Source organism: Arvicanthis niloticus, chromosome 2 (genome assembly GCF_011762505.2).
Source record: "Arvicanthis niloticus isolate mArvNil1 chromosome 2, mArvNil1.pat.X, whole genome shotgun sequence".
Classification (NCBI taxonomy): domain Eukaryota; kingdom Metazoa; phylum Chordata; class Mammalia; order Rodentia; family Muridae; genus Arvicanthis; species Arvicanthis niloticus.
In genome coordinates, this window is record NC_047659.1 from 91,876,985 (window position 1) to 91,894,619 (window position 17,635).

The 17,635-nt window shown below is 42.1% G+C and overlaps 1 protein-coding gene across 1 annotated transcript in view; it reads left to right on the plus strand.

The window, feature by feature from the left end:
* Stard9 (StAR related lipid transfer domain containing 9) overlaps positions 1 to 17,635 on the plus strand; it is an 83,661-nt gene that overhangs the window by 36,981 nt on the left and 29,045 nt on the right. Inside the window, exons 8-20 of the mRNA XM_034494049.2 lie at positions 1,774 to 1,843; positions 3,841 to 3,913; positions 7,966 to 8,033; positions 9,449 to 9,546; positions 9,921 to 10,130; positions 10,292 to 10,389; positions 11,933 to 12,010; positions 12,673 to 12,744; positions 13,905 to 14,084; positions 15,367 to 15,418; positions 15,740 to 15,877; positions 16,397 to 16,482; positions 16,572 to 16,675. Of these exons, the coding sequence (XP_034349940.1) occupies positions 1,774 to 1,843; positions 3,841 to 3,913; positions 7,966 to 8,033; positions 9,449 to 9,546; positions 9,921 to 10,130; positions 10,292 to 10,389; positions 11,933 to 12,010; positions 12,673 to 12,744; positions 13,905 to 14,084; positions 15,367 to 15,418; positions 15,740 to 15,877; positions 16,397 to 16,482; positions 16,572 to 16,675 (1,327 nt within the window). The remainder of the gene's footprint in view (positions 1 to 1,773; positions 1,844 to 3,840; positions 3,914 to 7,965; positions 8,034 to 9,448; positions 9,547 to 9,920; positions 10,131 to 10,291; positions 10,390 to 11,932; positions 12,011 to 12,672; positions 12,745 to 13,904; positions 14,085 to 15,366; positions 15,419 to 15,739; positions 15,878 to 16,396; positions 16,483 to 16,571; positions 16,676 to 17,635) is intronic.

Here is a 17,635-nt window from a genome sequence, read left to right on the forward strand (position 1 = left end):
CCAGCAGCCTGGCATTTGGTAATAAAAATGCCACCTTTAATTTCCTTTTCCATGTAAAACAATACTGTCAAATAGATATGTCAGTGCTCAGACTCCACATTTCAGAGTGTTCCCTGCCACTCTCTCTTCTTTTCTTTCTGTTTCTCTCTGCCCTCCCTCCTCTTCAGACACAGCCAGGAGACCTCAGCACACCTCCACTTGACTCTCCAATATCCTCTGGAATTTTGCTGTCTTGTCTGTTAAATCCTTGAAAATACCAGCCAGTGTTGCTTTAGGATCTGCCTGGTAATTTTAGTTTCTTCATCTTTCTTGGGTATCTTTCATTTATATTCCCAGGCTTACATGTATGTTTGGTTTGCTGGTAAGGTTTGTGGCAGACAGTATTTGTAAAACTGTTCTTAGGAATTGGTCTTCCTTTCTTGTTCTAAGTTCCTTTGAGCACTAGAGATTAAGAAGTAGGTTAGAATCCAGTAGAGGCATGAGAAGCTTAGCTGTAGACTTTGGAAAGGCTTATTTACTTCTAACTCAACTCGTTCTTTCTTGTCTTGAGTCCTTTGGGCTTCTTTCTATAAGAACTAATGCCCAAGCAGGCGTTATATACAATCTCTGCACACAAGAGGCAGGGGAAAGAGGATTTTTTTTTTTTTGAGTCTGATGGCATCCCGAGGTAGAGTTGAGACCCTGTTTCAAAAAATAAGACAAAACAAACAAAAAAATTAAGGGGCTGGGCAATTTGGGTATGCTATGAACGGACTATAACCCTGTCCCTTGATTCCTGAAAAATTGCTCAGAAAATTGATTGCAGCCAGTCACCTGCAGTCTTGTCACTATGAAGGTTACTTTGTCAGCTTTTGCTATACATTTATCTAGCAGTAGACCTATGGCACTGTCTTGTCCCTGAGGCTCTGATACTCAGCAGAGGTTCTTCAGCACTGGTAAATGCTGTAGGTGGCTTTGCCATAAAGATTTTCTTTGTGTCTTTAGGCTCATGTCTGAAACCCTCACATTCTGTAATGACTTGTCCTAGCCTTGCTTTGCCCACAGAGATGCCCCCCCCCATTGCTCTGATTTGCTCAGCATGTTTGTCCCCTATTTCTGTAGCATTTGTCTATAATGTGTCGTATAGTGCAATTTTATGTTTTAAACTTGAAAGAAGAGAGACATAGTTACTATGTATTTTGTATGCTAAACTGAGTCTGCCACCTTGTGGGGAAAATATCACTTTCCTATCAGGAATTTTCTGAGACCCAGCAATAATATATGAGGAGGAGGAGATTTCTTATAACTTCTCTAGTAAAGCTGGAAGGAATTTTTTGTTGTTGTTGATGTTGTTCTAAACATGGCCACTACATGAATTCTAAACCATAATCTTTGTGGAAATACACTGGCTACCTGATGAGGTCTCAATACATATTTATTATTTTTTTATCTGAGTGATCGTATTAGTCAGGATCCCTCATTCTAGCTTATCAAGTAATATAAGAATGATAAGTAAATTAAAAAATAAAAAATAATTAGAGCTAGCAAGATGGCTCGTTGGGTCTAGAGGTTTTTTTTCCATCAAACCTGGTGACCTGAGTTCAATTCCTGGATCCTACCTGGTGGAGGGAAAAACTGTAAATTGTCCTCTGACTGCACATGAGCAATATGGTGGGCTTGCATTTAAACTCATAAAGGAAATAATAGATAAGTATAGTGAGAAGAATGATAGAAGCCTACAGGAAAAGTTAGTTTACCAGAAATTTCATGTGATTTCTTTTCTCCCTTCACAAGGTCTGTCTCAGCATGTTGTTACCAACTATCAGCAAGTTATCCAGCTCCTGGAGGAGGGGATAGCAAACAGGTAAAATGTTTGTTGGGTGGGAGTGTTTCTGCAGCCCGCTTTTGCCATCCTATGTTCCCCTGCCCTTTGGAGAGCATGGCCAAAGGAAAGTGTGGGCGCCACCTTTGCAGTGATCTCTCTGCACTTCTCTGCAGTGTACAGCCAGGTCTTCTCAGATCAAGAACATGACTAAGTTACTGCACTTCACACTACGAAGGAAATAGAGTTTGTTCTGGACATGATAGTATTGGGTAGTACTGTCTTCTCAGCTTGGCAAAGATGAATATATGAGAAGATGATTCATAAAACCATTATTTTCATGTAGTTTTGTATTCTTGTGAGGTTATAGGCAAATGAAACTAAGAGAGTAACTTGGTAGCTGGAGAGATGACTCAGTGGTTAAGAGCACTGACTGCTCTTCCAAAGGTCCTGAGTTCAATTCCCAGCAGCCACATGGTGGCTCACAACCATCTGTAATGGGATCTGATACCCTCTTCTGGTGTGTCTGAAGACAGCAACAGTGTACTCATATAAATAAAATAAATACATCTTAAGAGAGTAACTTACGTGCCCCTAAAGCTACTATGCAATGTGATAACAATTTCATGTTTTCAATTACTGTAAAGACTTAAAACATTACTAATAAATGCCTAGGGGGAAACTGTTTTCCCTGTGAGGAAATGTTTATATAGCCTTAAATTTATCCTGTTAATATTAGACCCTTTAACTGAAAAACAAAGGAGAAAACTTAAATTTAACATTCTAGTCCCAGAATTTCATGGAACTTTCTCAGAACTTTTGCCTGGTATTTAGGATAAGATGAGCTCTTGAATCATTAAGAATTATGTTTTTTTATGTGTGTGTTTGTCAGGGGCATCTCTGTCTATACACTATAGGCCTGAAGACAGCGGTAGGCCTAACATGCATGCTAGCACAAAGTCTTGGGTCTCTGTGAAAAACACTAGAATAGATGACTAGAAGCTATTGTAAACAAACAGATAGTTGCCAGGCTCTAGTCAAAGTCATAGGCATAGTCTTTGCGTCTTTGCCTGCTACCCCCACTCTCTTTCAGGTGATCTCCCCGGACCCCTGTTTAATGTCCTGCTGGACAGGACATGTGTTGTTGTTGGTTTTTTAAATATTTATTTACTTATTTGTATGTGTGTATATATAAACTCAATGTCAAATGTCTTTCTCTGTTGCCTTCCACCTTACTTTTGAGTCAGGGTCTCTTACTGAATTTGGAGCTCATTGATTGGCTAGACCAGCTGCTTAGCAAGCCCTCTGAGATCTTCCTGCCTCTACCCCCCAGCATTGGGGTTACAGACGTATGCCATCATGCCTAGCTTTTTACATCTATGCTGAGGATTCGAGCTCTCTTTACCCACTGAGCCATCTCCCCAGCCTTGTTTCTGAGTGATACAGGGTCTGTGCAGGCTGGCCTCAGACTCAGTCCTGCTGCACTCCTCTTTCAGGTGCTGGGATTTCAGGTGTGAGTCACCATTACCAATACAAGTCACTGTCTTTATTTAAATAGGCCTATCTTTGGGATATTGTTCCAGGTCGATAACACCCAAATATTCTAATTTTACTTTTAATTTTTCTTTTATAATTTCAAAACTGTTTTAGTGTTAGCTAGCATGGAACCACTCTCTCCTTGTCATTGTCAGGTAACAGCACCTAGAGTGCTGCTTCTGTCTTCTTTGGAGTACTTTTTTTTAAAATTTATTTTTATATGTATTGTTTTCTTGCCTGAATGTATGTGTATCACATGTGTGTTGTGCCCACAGAGGCCAGAAGCAGATTTCAGATCCCTGGAGCTGGAGTTACAGGTAGTTGTGAGCAGCCACATGGGTGCTGGGGATTGAACTCAGGTTGTCAGGCCTGGCAGCAGGTGCCTTCACTCACTAAACCATCTCACTGATCACAGTTCTAACATTTTTTATGTTTCTTGGGTCCCTCAGGTCCCACCATGCTTAAATGGTCCTTGCATTAATGATCTTGCCTTGTGTACACAGGATAACAGCAGCCACCCATGTTCATGAGGCCAGCAGCAGGTCCCACGCCATCTTCACTATCCACTACACACAGGTTGGTTGGTCCTCCTCACTGGATGATTTCTTTCTTTTCTTGTGCTTTGTGATTATTTTCTCTTTTTCTCCTAACTTTATGCTTACGCATTCTCTAATACAATTGGCTTCTTTAATATCTTCTGCTTATATTTTGCTCAGAACAATTCAGAATACTTCCACACTTATTAGATCAGTATGGGCCCGTCTAAAATGAAAGTCAAAGTTGAAATGAAAGCACATATTAAAATTAAAAGAGCATAAAGTTACTTCCCATATGATGGAGTGAGAAGATTGACAAGTGCAGTTTCCAAAGGCTAATGTAAAGCAGGAGTCAACTATTTCTGAGTTTTGAGAGACAAGAGACATATTGCAAAGTGCATACCCCAGGGTGTATAGGACTGCAAGGAAAAACAGCACAGATATATGGTATTTTTGACTTGGCTTCTCCCATGCCCACTTTCATCTCTAGCTGCTCTAGTGAGGAAGTTCATTACAGAGGGTAAGGCTAAGATTAGCAATGGCCATTGCTGCCTTCAGAGTGGTTCACTTGGTTTTGTGTGGTTAGTTATAGTGAGTACCTTGCGGAAGCCAGATCAGTGGCTCCCTTAGCTTTAGATGTGGATCTTTTTCAGGTAAGTCATGAACTGCCAGACTCGGGATTTAACAGGGAATTCTGAGAGGTGCTACAGGTATAGTAGGATTAATAATATCTTTGGTATCATGGGTATTAGAAGCCATGCACATATTCGGCATAAGCTAATTGAGCCTGTGGAGCTGGAGAGATGGCTTAGTGGTTAAAAGAGTGCACTGCTGTCCCAGAGAGCAGAGTGCAGCTCCAATCATTCATGTCAGGCAGCTCATAACCACATGTAACTTCAGGGCATCCAACTTTCTCCTTGGGAGCTAACACTCATGTGAACATACCCCTTCCACACAAATTTAAAATAAAATAAATCTTTAAAAAGCCACCCACACAGTCCAGATATGACCAAACCTGTACATATTTATAGAGGAAGCACAAACTTTATAGAGGAAGCACAAGGCTCTATGGCTAGTGAATACTGAAGTATCCTGAACTTTTAATGCAAATGCATTTCCCTGCTGATATGAAGATTCTTCAACAGACTAGAAGTCTTATTGAATCAAAACATGGAAGTACTTAGGTTTTATGGGTAAAACTGTCATTGGAGCTTGTTTTATGAGAAACAGTTGGGCATTTGTGTTCTTCATTTTATCATTTAAAGTTACTGTCTAGCCAGGCGGTGGTGGCGCACGCCTTTGATCCCAGCACTTGGGAGGCAGAGGCAGGCGGATTTCTGAGTTCGAGGCCAGCCTGGTCTACAGGGTGAGTTCCAGGACAGTCAGAGCTACACAGAGAAACCCTGTCTCGAGAAGAAAAGAAAAAAAAAAAAAAAAAAAAGAGAGATCTGCCAGCCTATGCTTTTGCCTATTGAGTGCTGGGATTAAAGGCATGTGCCACCACTGCATGACTACCATGGATAAAATTTTAAAGAGTTTTGACACTACATGTTGACAAGGCTGGAGTTCTCTAATCATGTACTACAGGTATAAAATGGTACAACCTTAGAAAAGATCAGTGGTTTCTTAAAAAGTTAGATAAAATCTAGTCATATGACCCAGCACTTCCTCCTAGGTATCTGTGATGGTTTGTATATGCTCTGCCCAGGGAGGGGCACTATTAGAGGGTGTGGCCCTGATGGAGTAGGTGTGGCCTTGTTGGAGTAGGTATGTCACTGTGGGTGTGGGCTTTAAGACCATCATCCTAGCTGCCTGGACCTTGCTCTATAGAATAACCTTGAACTCAGAGATCTCCCTGCCTTAGTCTCCTGGGATTAATGGTGTGTACTACCTTGCCTGGGCCTAAGCTTTTCATGGCCACTATGCCTCAAGAACTCCATGCCAAGATCTCCATGCCAAGATCCAGGTCAGAAACTTGTGTCTTCCAGCCTCAAGATCTGGATCACAGCTGAGCCCTCCAATTCTGGATTGTAGTTCATTCCAGATATAGTCAAGTTGACAACCAGGAGTAGCCATTACAGTATGTAACCAATATACCAGAAACCATATCCATAAAAGACCTATATACAAATATTTATAGCAGCTTTATTTGTAATTATTCAAAACTGCAAATGTCCAATACCTTTTAAGAAGTAAATAGATAAGCATGACACATCTGATGTGTCTATACAATGGAATGCTGAGTTAACACGAACTGATGACACAAGCTTGTGGTGTTTTGAATAGGTATGGCCTACGTACACTCCTGTGTTTGAATGGTTAGTCCTGTATAGTGAGTGGCACTATTAGGTGATGTGGCCTTATTGAAAGAAGTGTGTCTTTTCCAGCACTATGTCTACCTGTATGTTGCCATGCTTCCCATCATGATGATAATGGACTAAAACCTCTGAATTATAAGCCAGCCCCAATTAAATGTTTACATTTATAAGAGTTGCCTTGGTCATGGTGTCACTCTATAGTGATAATACACTAGGATGCTTCATATTTGAGTCTCAAAATTATGCCCAACCAAAAGAAGCCAAGATATTGTAGGATTTTAGTTTTATGAACTATCCCAAAAGGCAGATTTGCAGAAAGCATTGACTAGTGATTACTTGAGCTGGAGATGGGAACAGAGATTGGTTGCAAACACAGTCGGAAGAAATTGGGGGTCATTGAAAATGTTTGATTTTTCTTTTTTTAAGAAAAAAGTAACTTGCCAGGCAGTGGTGGCGCACGCCTTTGATCCCAGCACTTGGGAGGCAGAGGCAGGCGGATTTCTGAGTTCAAGGCCAGCCTGGTCTACAGAGTGAGCTCCAGGACAGCCAGGGCTACACAGAGAAACCCTGTCTCGAAAAAAAAAAAAAAAAAAAAAAAAAAAAAAAAAAAAAAAAAAAAAGAAAGAAAGAAAGAAGTAACTAACTTTATTCAAGTTTAACTTCATGTTAAAACCTTATTTATATTTTCCATTCATAAAAATTTTTAAATATATTCATATAAATTTGGTGATAATTTTTTTTTGTATTTTTTTGTTTTTGGTTTTTCAAGACACGGTTTCTCTGTAGCCCTGGCTGTCTTGGAACTCACTCTGTAGACCAGGCTGGCCTCAAACTCAGAAATCTGCCTGCCTCTGCCTTCGAAGTGCTGGGATTAAAGGCATGCGCCACCACTGCCCGGAATGTTCTAAAAGTTAATTTTGATGATGAAGGTCCAGCACTGAAGTTTTATAAAAGAAGCTGGAAAGATGGCTCAGTAGTGAAGAGTGTGCACTGCTCCTGCAGAGGATCTGAATTCTATACCCGGCAGCAAGCTCAGGCCACTCATAGCTTCCTGGATCTTGAGGAGCAGGGGAGTCTGACATTGTCCACACCCCTTTGGTACCTATATTCACATGCACGCACCCACATAGAAACACAAAAACACATACATGCAATTAAAAACTAAAATAAGTCAAAAGATTACAAAACAAGCCAGGCATAGTGGTAAATACCTTTAATCCTAGCATTCAGGAGGCAAATCTCTTGAGTTCAAGGCCAGACTGATCTACAGAATAGGTTCCAGGTCAGCCAGGGATGCACAGAGAAACCCTGTCTGGAAAAAACAAAAAAACCAAAATTATGAAACAAACCCACATTGAGTTTTAGGAGATGAGGAAAATAGAGAATCAGTTTTGTTAGAGGTGGCTAAATGCTTCCAAATGGAACATGTTAAATTCTTGCCATAGAAAGTTAGCATGTGTGAATGATAGAATAACAGACCTACCTGATCAAGGGTTATCCCATCTTCTGTGGTTCTTTGCTGGTGAAAGTCAGAGCCCCCCAAATGGCTTGCTTGATGAGTTGTGCTAACATCCTTAGTGTCCCAAAATGCTCTGCAGAGGCCTCTCTGGAGATTCACCCTACGCATTGTAAGTTGTGCTGGTGTTTTTAAAAGTCATGCTGATCAGATAGTGAGTGTTCATGCGACTCAGAACATGTCACCTTGGTTAGAAAAGTATCTCTGAGGGAATGCAAATCATCCTGAATCATAGCTTTATGTGGTCTTTGTTCTTAGGCAATCCTACAGAACAACCTCCCTTCAGAGACTGCCAGCAAGATCAATCTTGTGGACCTAGCAGGCAGGTAACTGGGATTTCAAAGCTAAGAGTTATTGCTCTAATAACAGTGACCTATAGCTTGTCCACTTTAAATGGTAGTCATGGTGCTGTTTTGCCCTGTTTGAATGTTTAATCATCCTGAGATTACAGAAGAAGGAAGTTTTGAATGCCAACTGGAAGGTTACAGCAACTCAGGAGCTGGGAAACTCTTCCACATTCTGGGTTCTTAGTCTGAACTGTCTGTTGGAACCTTGAAAACTTCCAGAGCACACCTTAGAGACTGGGGGATCTCTGAGTCTGAGGCTAGCCTGGTCTATGAGGTGAGCTTCAAGACTGCCAGGGCCACACAGAAAAACCTTGTCTTGAAAACCCCCCCCAAAAAAACCCAAAAATATAAGCACCAAAAATCTATGCTTCAGATCAGTATGAGGTGATTATGTGGACGAGGAAAATGTGAATATCAATTTTATGTAGCTGTACCTACTTTAAATATTTTAAAGATACCATGCTTTGAGTTGTTAGAAGTATTAATACTGTATTCATATTATAGCCAAATATGTATACAGAAAAGAAAAAATTGAGAATCTTATAAGAAGGTATATGATAACATAAGGCAAATTTTCTCAATTTGGAATTCAAAAAAAGCCAGTGTGGTGAGAAGCTGGTGACTTTTAGTGATAAAGTGCTTGTAGGCAAGTATGCACTAAGCCCCAGATTTAGTCCCAGACAGCAATGGGGTGACAGTGGTCGAAGCTAAGTCCTGTCTGAAAGCACATCAGCTAACTAAACTTGTTAAGTTTTACTACTTGTCATTACTCTGCAAAGGGATTTTGAGATGGGCATAATAGTTACCTACCTTTAATCTAAGCACCCAGGAGGCAGAGACAGGCTGATCTCTGTGAGTTCCAGGCCAGTTTGGGTTACATAATGAAACCCTGTCTTAAAAAACAAAACAAAACAAAAAAAGTTGGTAGAATTTTGAGACACATGACAGTTAATGACACAGATACCATCATTAAACTGTCAAAATAAGAATTTAAAGCAAGTCTTTCCATTGCTACCATCAATACTGTAATAAGCATTGTTTGGTCTAAAATGCTCTGCTAGCTCTCCCCCCCCCCAAAAAAAAAATCACTAGTGGGATTTACAAGGGGACCTGGGTGGAGGCAATCCTATAGTCTTACATCCAGTACCAGGACTCTGTGCTGACCTGGCTGCTGAAGGAGAGCCTTGGAGGCAACTCCAAACCATCATGGTTGCCAGTAAGTAGGATTCTGGATCTGCTTCTGTTGGTATCTAGAAAGAAGAATAGTGTTGAGGATGACACAGGAGAGAGTAATGCAAGAGAAACTGATGCTATGGATGTGTTATAACATGACAGGTCCAGCAGCACTGCAGAGTCTTGTGTGCTTTGTTTTTACTCTTACTGGTTTGTTTTAGTGAGAGAGCGGATCCCAGTGACTGTAAGGACCGGATTACTGAAGGCGCCAATATCAACAAGTCCCTTGTGACTCTGGGAATTGTAATCTCCACTTTAGGTATTTTGGTAATGGACTTGGAGTGAATGACGTCGGGAGGGAGACTTGGGAAAATAACTCATGCTATTTTCATTTTGTCATGATGTGGTAGATGCTTACAAGGTTATTTTTTGATAAGGTTATATTGTGGTTTGAGCATGAAAACCTGTTGTTTTTAGCATATGTGACCATCATTCAAGAATCATGTTAAAATACTCTGTATCATAGTTCAAAGTCTGAATTTAAAGGTAAAGCCTTCTCTCTATCATGTGCTGAAAAGGGGTATGATACTCAGTCTATGTTCTGTAATCATTGTTTTTAGTGCATTTGCTTCATAATGCCTTCAGTATTCTATTTTTGTTTTGCTTTTCTACTTTTGTTTTTTATCTATTAAGCCCAGAACTCACAAGTGTTCAGCAGCTGCCAGAGCCTCAGTAGTGCAGCCAGCAGTGGGGGTGACAGTGGGATTCCTAGCACCATGTCTGGGACCAGCAGCGGAGGGGGACCTACAAGGAGGCAGTCTTACATCCCGTACCGGGACTCTGTGCTGACCTGGCTGCTGAAGGAGAGCCTTGGAGGCAACTCCAAAACCATCATGATTGCCAGTAAGTGGCATGTTGGATCCTCTTGTTTGGAGCTGGTATTGTGTCTAGAAAATGCACTGACCTCTTAGACTCCTCAATCCCTCAAGAGTGCATTCACAGCAAGACTAGTGAGTAAGAGGGAGGGGCCCAGACTATTGCTCATCTTTATGCTTCTACCTCAGCTGTGTCCCCTGCACATACCAGCTACAGTGAGACCATGAGTACAATGAGATACGCATCCAATGCCAAAAACATCATCAACAAGCCACGGGTGAATGAGGTAAGACCTTCATTGGAAGACCTGGTTTGACATTGAAGTTCTCCTTATTGTTTTCGATGTTTCTTTTCTCATTATTTCTATCATAGTCAGCATCTTTGTTGTGGTGATAAAACATTGACAAGAAGCAACTTTGGAAGAAAAGCTGTATCTGTCACTTTTCTGTTGCTGTGATAAGACCCATAACCAAGGCAACTTATAAAAGAAAGAGTTTATTTGGGGCTTATGTTAGAGTCCATGATGGTGGAGTAATGGTAACAGGTGGAAGGTGTCCAGAGCAGCAGCTGAGAGCTTACATCTCAATCACATGCAGGAGGCAGAGAGAACTAGCTAGAAATGGCTTTGAAACTTCAAATACCCCCACCCCATGACATATTTCCTCTAGCAAGACCATACCTCATAATCCTCCCCAAACAGCCACCAGCTGGGAACCAAGTATTTAGATGTCAAGGATTTATGGGGGATGTCTAATTCAAAACACCACAAAGGGGTTATCACATATATAGATTACAGTCCACCATTGAGGGAAGTCGAGGCAGGAACCTGAAGTAACTCTGTTTGCTGGATTGCCCTTCACAGCTCACTCAGCTTGATTTTTATACAATCTAGACCACCTACTCAGAAGTGGCACGGTCCACAGTCAGCTGGACCCTCCCTGTCAACCATTAACCAAGAAAATGCCCCATGGGCTTGACTACAGTTCAGTCTGAGAGACATTTTCTCAGTTGAGGTTCCAGTTTTCCAGATGACTTTAGCTTCTGTCAAGTTGACAAAAATCTAATGAGCACAATTTTCGTCCCAACTTGTCTTCTGTAAATGATGTACTTTCTCCCAGTGTAGTGCCCTGCCTTTCTCTGATCTCTCAGCAAATCATTTTATGAAGTTAACTTTAGGCATTTGTTTCTTTAAGGCCATTCCTCTTAGGATCCCTAGTATATGGTTGCCACGCCAAGAAAGGTCATTTGGAACCTTCTGTATGATGCTTTTATTTTTAATTGATACTGATTTGTATCTGGGTCTTGTTATATAAATTGAAGTTGACTTCTCTTTTGGATTAAACCAGAAGTATAAGAAACTTGTGGTTTTGAAAGCTGAGTGATGATGAGAACATTTCAAATGTTCCTTATCTCTTGGAGATTCAGAGAACTTTCAGAGCAGGGGCCACAGCTGGTGAACAGATATACCTAGGGGCTGTTTTCAAAGGCAGTGTGATTAAGCATGTATCAGATTTAGTCATCATACAGGATGATTAGCATTTGTGAGCCTCCCAGACCTGCTCTAAGGTGGTAATTTTCAAAGTTTACATGTAAAAGAATCACCTGAAGAGTTTGTTAAACATAACTGAGCTCCACTCCCCCAAGAATTGCTTTCTGGGGTGGGGCTTGAATTTGCATTTGTCACAAGTTCTTGGATGAGCTGATACTGCTGTAGGTCCTGGGATTATGCTTTGAGAAGTCACTCCCAAAGAATAGTACCCTTCTCCAGATGAGTACTTCATTTTGGGACCTGCTATGAGCCAATGGTGACTGAGTTCTCTGTGTTTCAGGATGCGAATGTGAAGCTAATCCGAGAACTCAGGGAGGAGATTGAGAGGTTGAAAGCCATGCTGCTGAACTTTGAACTGGTATGTTGGCAGTCAATACTCCTCTATATTCCAATGATGGTCTTGTATCTTGAACACTTGGGGCCTGCCATACTCTGTGTTTTCAAGTTTAATTATTGTGTGTGTTGTATGAACATGGGTTTATACGTGCATGCAGAGGTCAGAGGACAACTTTTAGGAGTGGTTCTTCCACCTTGGGCTCTGGGGATAGATCTCTGGTTGTCGGGCATGCACAGAAGGAGTTTCTGCCTGCCCAGCCATTTGGCTGGTCCTGTACTTTGTATTTTCAGTTGACAGTGGTGGAGCAAAGGCAGAAGGATCCCCCTGATTTCTCTGTGTGACTTCAAATGAGCTGGATGGCCTTTCCTTGTGTTATCTTTTGTCTAGAGGACATTCCCTTGCTGGCACTTGCTCTTTGTAGAATTGGGTCCTAGAGAAAAATTTATTTCATTTCTCCTTTGTACTCATATGAGCCCAAATACCAAATACCTCTGATTTATTTCTTACTTTGGTGGTGAAGTCTTTGCTTTGTCCATAGTTTATCCTTCTTAGGTGCAATGATGGGACCTACTTGTAGGTCATACCAAGAAAATATCAGAACTTGTTTTTTGTCTCTGTTTATCTTCTCTCTCTCTTTCTCTCTCTCTCTCTTTCTCTCTCTCTCTCTTTCTCTCTCTCTGCAGAGGAACTTGAGTTCACTAAATGATGATCCGAGCGAGAGCCTGCAGGAGCTAGTCTTCCAGAATAATTTGAAGGTAGGTATGTTGAGTGGACCCAGTAGAGCTTTCCAGTACCCTGCAAATAAGTTTGATCTCCATCTGTCATTCCTCATCTAAGTCTGCTCCCTCACTGGGGCAGAGAAGAGCTGTCTAGTTCAGAAATCATTTTTATTTCCATTGAGCCTTGAGTAAAGAAGTTGTTTGCCTTAGTTGATGGTAAATGTATTTTTTGTATGTTTATATTTTATTTTCTCAGGCTCATGGCAGCTTTTTGTGGATAGTATGAGTAGTCTAGAGAAATAATTTTCTAGTCAGTAAATCAGGCAGTCAGCATGTATTCACAGACTGAGCGCTCAGTTTGAAGCTTCAAGGACTAGAGGAGTCCCTGCCTCAGGTGGCACAGACCATTTGGATCCGCAGAAGCTGGTGTTTCATGACATGTCTGATAAGAAATCATTATGCCCTATAATTTTTGGAACAGCTGTTATATGCTGGAAGGCAGCGAACTGGTTTTGAACCCGATCTTAAGGGACTGATAAAGTTGTTAGAAAGCAAGAAGGGCACTTTGTATGAGGAAGTGATGACATAAGCAAACCATAGAACTGGGACAATGGACAGCAACAGTGTGGAAGCACATGCAGATTCTCCTGGTGCAGGCAACACAATGGAACAAAGATAGTCACTTCATGGTGGCAGGGACATGGCAAGGGAGACAGGAAGGAGCCAGGGACATGGTACTTTTTTCCAAAGCATGCTTCCTCCAATTAGGCCCTACCTTCTAAAGTTCTGTCACCTTCCAAAGCAATGCTACCAGCTGGGCACCAAGACTTTGACACAGGAGCCTCTGGGACATTTCATATTCAAACCATGACACTTTTTTTTTTTTTCTGGTTAAAAGAACAATGTATGCTCACTGAAGAAAAATTTATTTAAAATAAATAAGTAATAAATAAATAAGAAAAATAAATAAACATTTATTGAAGGAACTGCTGTTTTTGAAAGTAACGCTTGCTTATTAAAGAACACTTAAAACATAGGAAGCAGTCACAGATGAAAAGGTACAAGGACCTCTTTGAGGTTCCAAATAGTGACAGCAGGGATCATGAGGGAGGAAGTTAAACATGGAGGCAGTAGGTAAGAGTGGACCTCAGTCTGTTCCCCACACAGGAAGTCTATCATCTCCTGTCCCTCTGCAGATAGATACACCGACTCAACACTGGACTCAGAAGCAGAGTGACCGGCAGGCACTCATGGAGCATTATGGTGTGGACATCAACAGGAAGAGGGCCAGGGTGGTCATTGACTCCAGCCTGCCACACCTGATGGCTTTGGAGGATGATGTGCTCAGCACAGGCGTCGTGCTTTATCACCTCAAGGTGAGGAGGCTGGTTCACCTCCTCTCTCCTCGACCACTGGCCTCAAGTGAAGGAAGGAAAGGAGCTCACAGCCATGTTCTTAGGGATCCAGACCAAGGCCTCAGAGCTGCCTCAGGAATCTGATCTAGCCACAGAGTGGGATTTGTTTGGGTTTTGTGTAAATGGCTATAGGAAGCTGGAAATCAGCATGATTATTGGTTTTTGACTGCTAGTGATGCTTTCCTCTAACTGAGTCATTATTTCTGTGCCTTAATTTCTTCAGTTAAGTAAGAATGGCACCTCTTCCATTGCTTTTCTGGCTCAAAAAGCTAGCAAACAAAAAGAAGTAAGACAATGTCTATAAAATGTTCAGCATAATACTTGGGACATAGGAAGCGGTTACTTAAGAAACATACACCCTCAAGTTAGCATCTTTGTTACCATGTTGCTGCCTTCTAATAACTGTGTGGTCTGCAGCAGGTTTGTCATAACCAAGGGCCCAAAGCCTAGTGTTGTACTAATTCAGTGCTTTGCTTGTATTAACACCAGTTGCTGTGCTCTCTTCTACTCTCTTCCAGTTCCTTTCACTTCTAGAGATACCTTCCCCCTGTCTGTGCTAACCCTTCATAGAATTTGGCATCTGTTACGCTTCCTCTGTGGAGCAAGAAGGTAACAATCTATAAATCTTTACAAAAAGCCTCTGAGTCTTTGGGATCAAACATGGGCCATACTAACCTTAGTTGCTTTAAGAATGAAGTATATGTTTAATCCCAGCGCTTGGGAGGCAGAGGCAGGCAGATTTATGAGTTCGAGGCCATCGTGGTCTACAGAATGAGTTCCAGGACAGCCAGGGCTACACAGAGAAACCTTGTCTCGGGAGAGAGAGAGAGAGAGAGAGAGAGAGAGAGAGAGAGAGAGAGAGAGAGAGAGAGAGAGAGAGGAGAGAATGAGAGAGAATATGAATATGAAGTACATGTAGTATATGTGTGCCCCTTCCTTTTACTCAGGAATTTCTAACCAGCAGCTGTTCAGGCCACCGGGCAGAAAGGAGTTTATCAGCACTTGCTGAGCTTTGCAAATAGTCAGTGGTGTGTATTACTGCTAGTGTCCCCCTGGACTGCAGAGCAAGTGGGTGGAAGGTTAGAACAGCCTAGTGAGGTTGGAAAATGGTTCTGAGAATGGTTCTGAGTTGGGCATGGGAAGACCCAGGGTCTACACAGATGTGGACTATGCTTTGCTTTGAGGGCAGGGCCGTGGCTCTATTTATTCTTATTAAAATGAATTCTTTCTTTTCTCCCCATAGGAGGGGACAACAAAAATAGGAAGGATTGATTCAGACCAGGAGCAGGATATCGGTAGGTGACCGCACATTTGAGTCTGACACAGGCAGCTATTTGTGCCTGAATAAAGGAGCTGATGATCCTGAAGCAGAAAGGAGTCTCTGAAGGGTTATGGGTCTGCTTTTCTTTCTGCTGCTAGCTTTTTGAGTTGGAACTTGGAAGGAGGAGTCTTATATGGGAGAGACTTTGAGCTCTTAGTGGTTTCAGGTAGTGGGAGGTTTGTTTGTTTGTTTTGTTGGGCTGGGAAATATTTTAGGTGTTGTGTTGGAACTTGTAAAACTGGAAGAGGCATTCTTCTGAATGATTTCTGAACTCAAGTTGCCCCCTCCTCTTTAGTCCTTCAGGGCCAGTGGATTGAGAGAGACCACTGCACAATCACTAGCACTTGCGGGGTGGTTATTCTCCGGCCTAGCCAAGGGGCACGCTGTACAGTCAATGGTCGTGAGGTCACTGCTTCCTGCCGTTTGACACAAGGTAAGGCTGTCTACCTCCCAGGGTATATCTGGACGAGTGATGGACATCTTCAATTTGATAGGTCCAGAGTGAAGCAAGAGCCAATCATGTGTTATTCAGCCTCTTCACCCAGAGACCTGAAGATTTTCTAACTCGATCCTTCTTATTCTAGGACCCAAGAGTAGAGAATGACTCATGGAAATTTGTGCTTGTTTATCTGAACCTCAGTTTCTTCGTCTATGATAATGGGAGCATAGAGCAGGATTGAATGAAGCCTGTCTTTTTGAGATTTTGTGTCAGTGTGCCTCTAGTACTAATCTATTTAAATCCCATTCTCTGAGGCTGAACTCAGAGCCCATCTCTTCATGAAGTGTCTCTGACTACACTACCTGAAATTTGTCCTGCTATTTATCTGATTATAACTGTGAGATGTATAATGAACATACCAACTTAGCTTGTTGCAGGTGCGAGTTTATCTCAAAGTATCACAGTGTATCTCAGGGTGTGATTATGGACTGAACTCTGGCTTGTGTGTCACAGGAGCTGTCATAACACTGGGAAAAGCACAGAAATTCCGGTTTAACCACCCAGCCGAGGCCGCTGTGCTGCGGCACCAGAGGCTCAAGGTAGGCGTGGCTGTGATTTCTGAGTGTCTGTTAGGGAAGCATCTGCACTACCTTGTTGGGCTCATTCACTGCTCTTTTCCGTGTCTCAGGTTGGAGAGGCTCTTGGCAGCAGTGGCTCTTTGGAATGGCTGGACTTGGATGGAGATGTCAGTGCCTCAAGACTGGGTCTCTGCCCTGTGCTCAGGAAGGAGAGGTGAGAATCTGTTGCTTGTAGCAATGGAGTCTCCTACATTTGCTTCTTAGTCTGGAACAGAATTGAAATTGGGAGAGTGTTGTATAACAACTAAGGTCTGAACAAATTTGTTCCAGATTGACTTGGGCAAGTGTTGTGGCTTGAAAATCAAATGTCCACAGGCTCGGGCATTGAAGACCAATCTCCTTCTATGGTGTAAGCTATGAGGTTCTGGGACCTTTAGGAGGTGTGATAGAGCCCAAAGAAGTTGGTCACTGGAGGCAAGTTCTTGGGGGTGCATCATATTCCACTTACCTCTGTCGCCCTTTCCACTTCCTATTACCATGAGGTGAGCCACTTTGTACTACCACGTGTGCCCCTGGCCTCCCTCATGCCCAAGCTGCAGGGTAGTCTCCCATAGACCAGGACTTCTGAACTGGTAGGCTAAGATGAACCCTTTTCTCAAGTTGTTTCTCTCAAGTGTTTGATACAGCAATGAAAAACTATGAATTATCTGACAATGTTGAGCTGGCTGCTGAGTTTGTAGCTGACAGAGACATAGCCACAGCCCTCATTTTCATCCTGCTTGGTATTTTGTCTCTCTTCTCACTGAAAGACATGCATCTTCCCTGTCAGCAAGATTTATCTGGGAAGTGTTAGCAGACATCTTTGGTACTGCTTCTAAGCCTTACTTCCCCACAGTTTCTTTAAGTCTCAGTGCACCTGTGTGTGAGCCCATGGTATGTATATCTGTTAGCCTCCAGAATAGATGGCTTCCTCTGGGTCTAAAATGTATCTCTTTTATTCTCTCAACCAACAATGCAGAGATATGCGCATGAGGGATCTGGACCTATTGGAACAACGAGAAAGCATGTTGAGATTCTGCTGTCCCTCCTGCTTCACCTGCTTTGTGATAAAGTCTTGAGTTAATTTATAAGCAATTGACAGCAGCTGGTTTTCTACTTCATCATTATCCTTTCT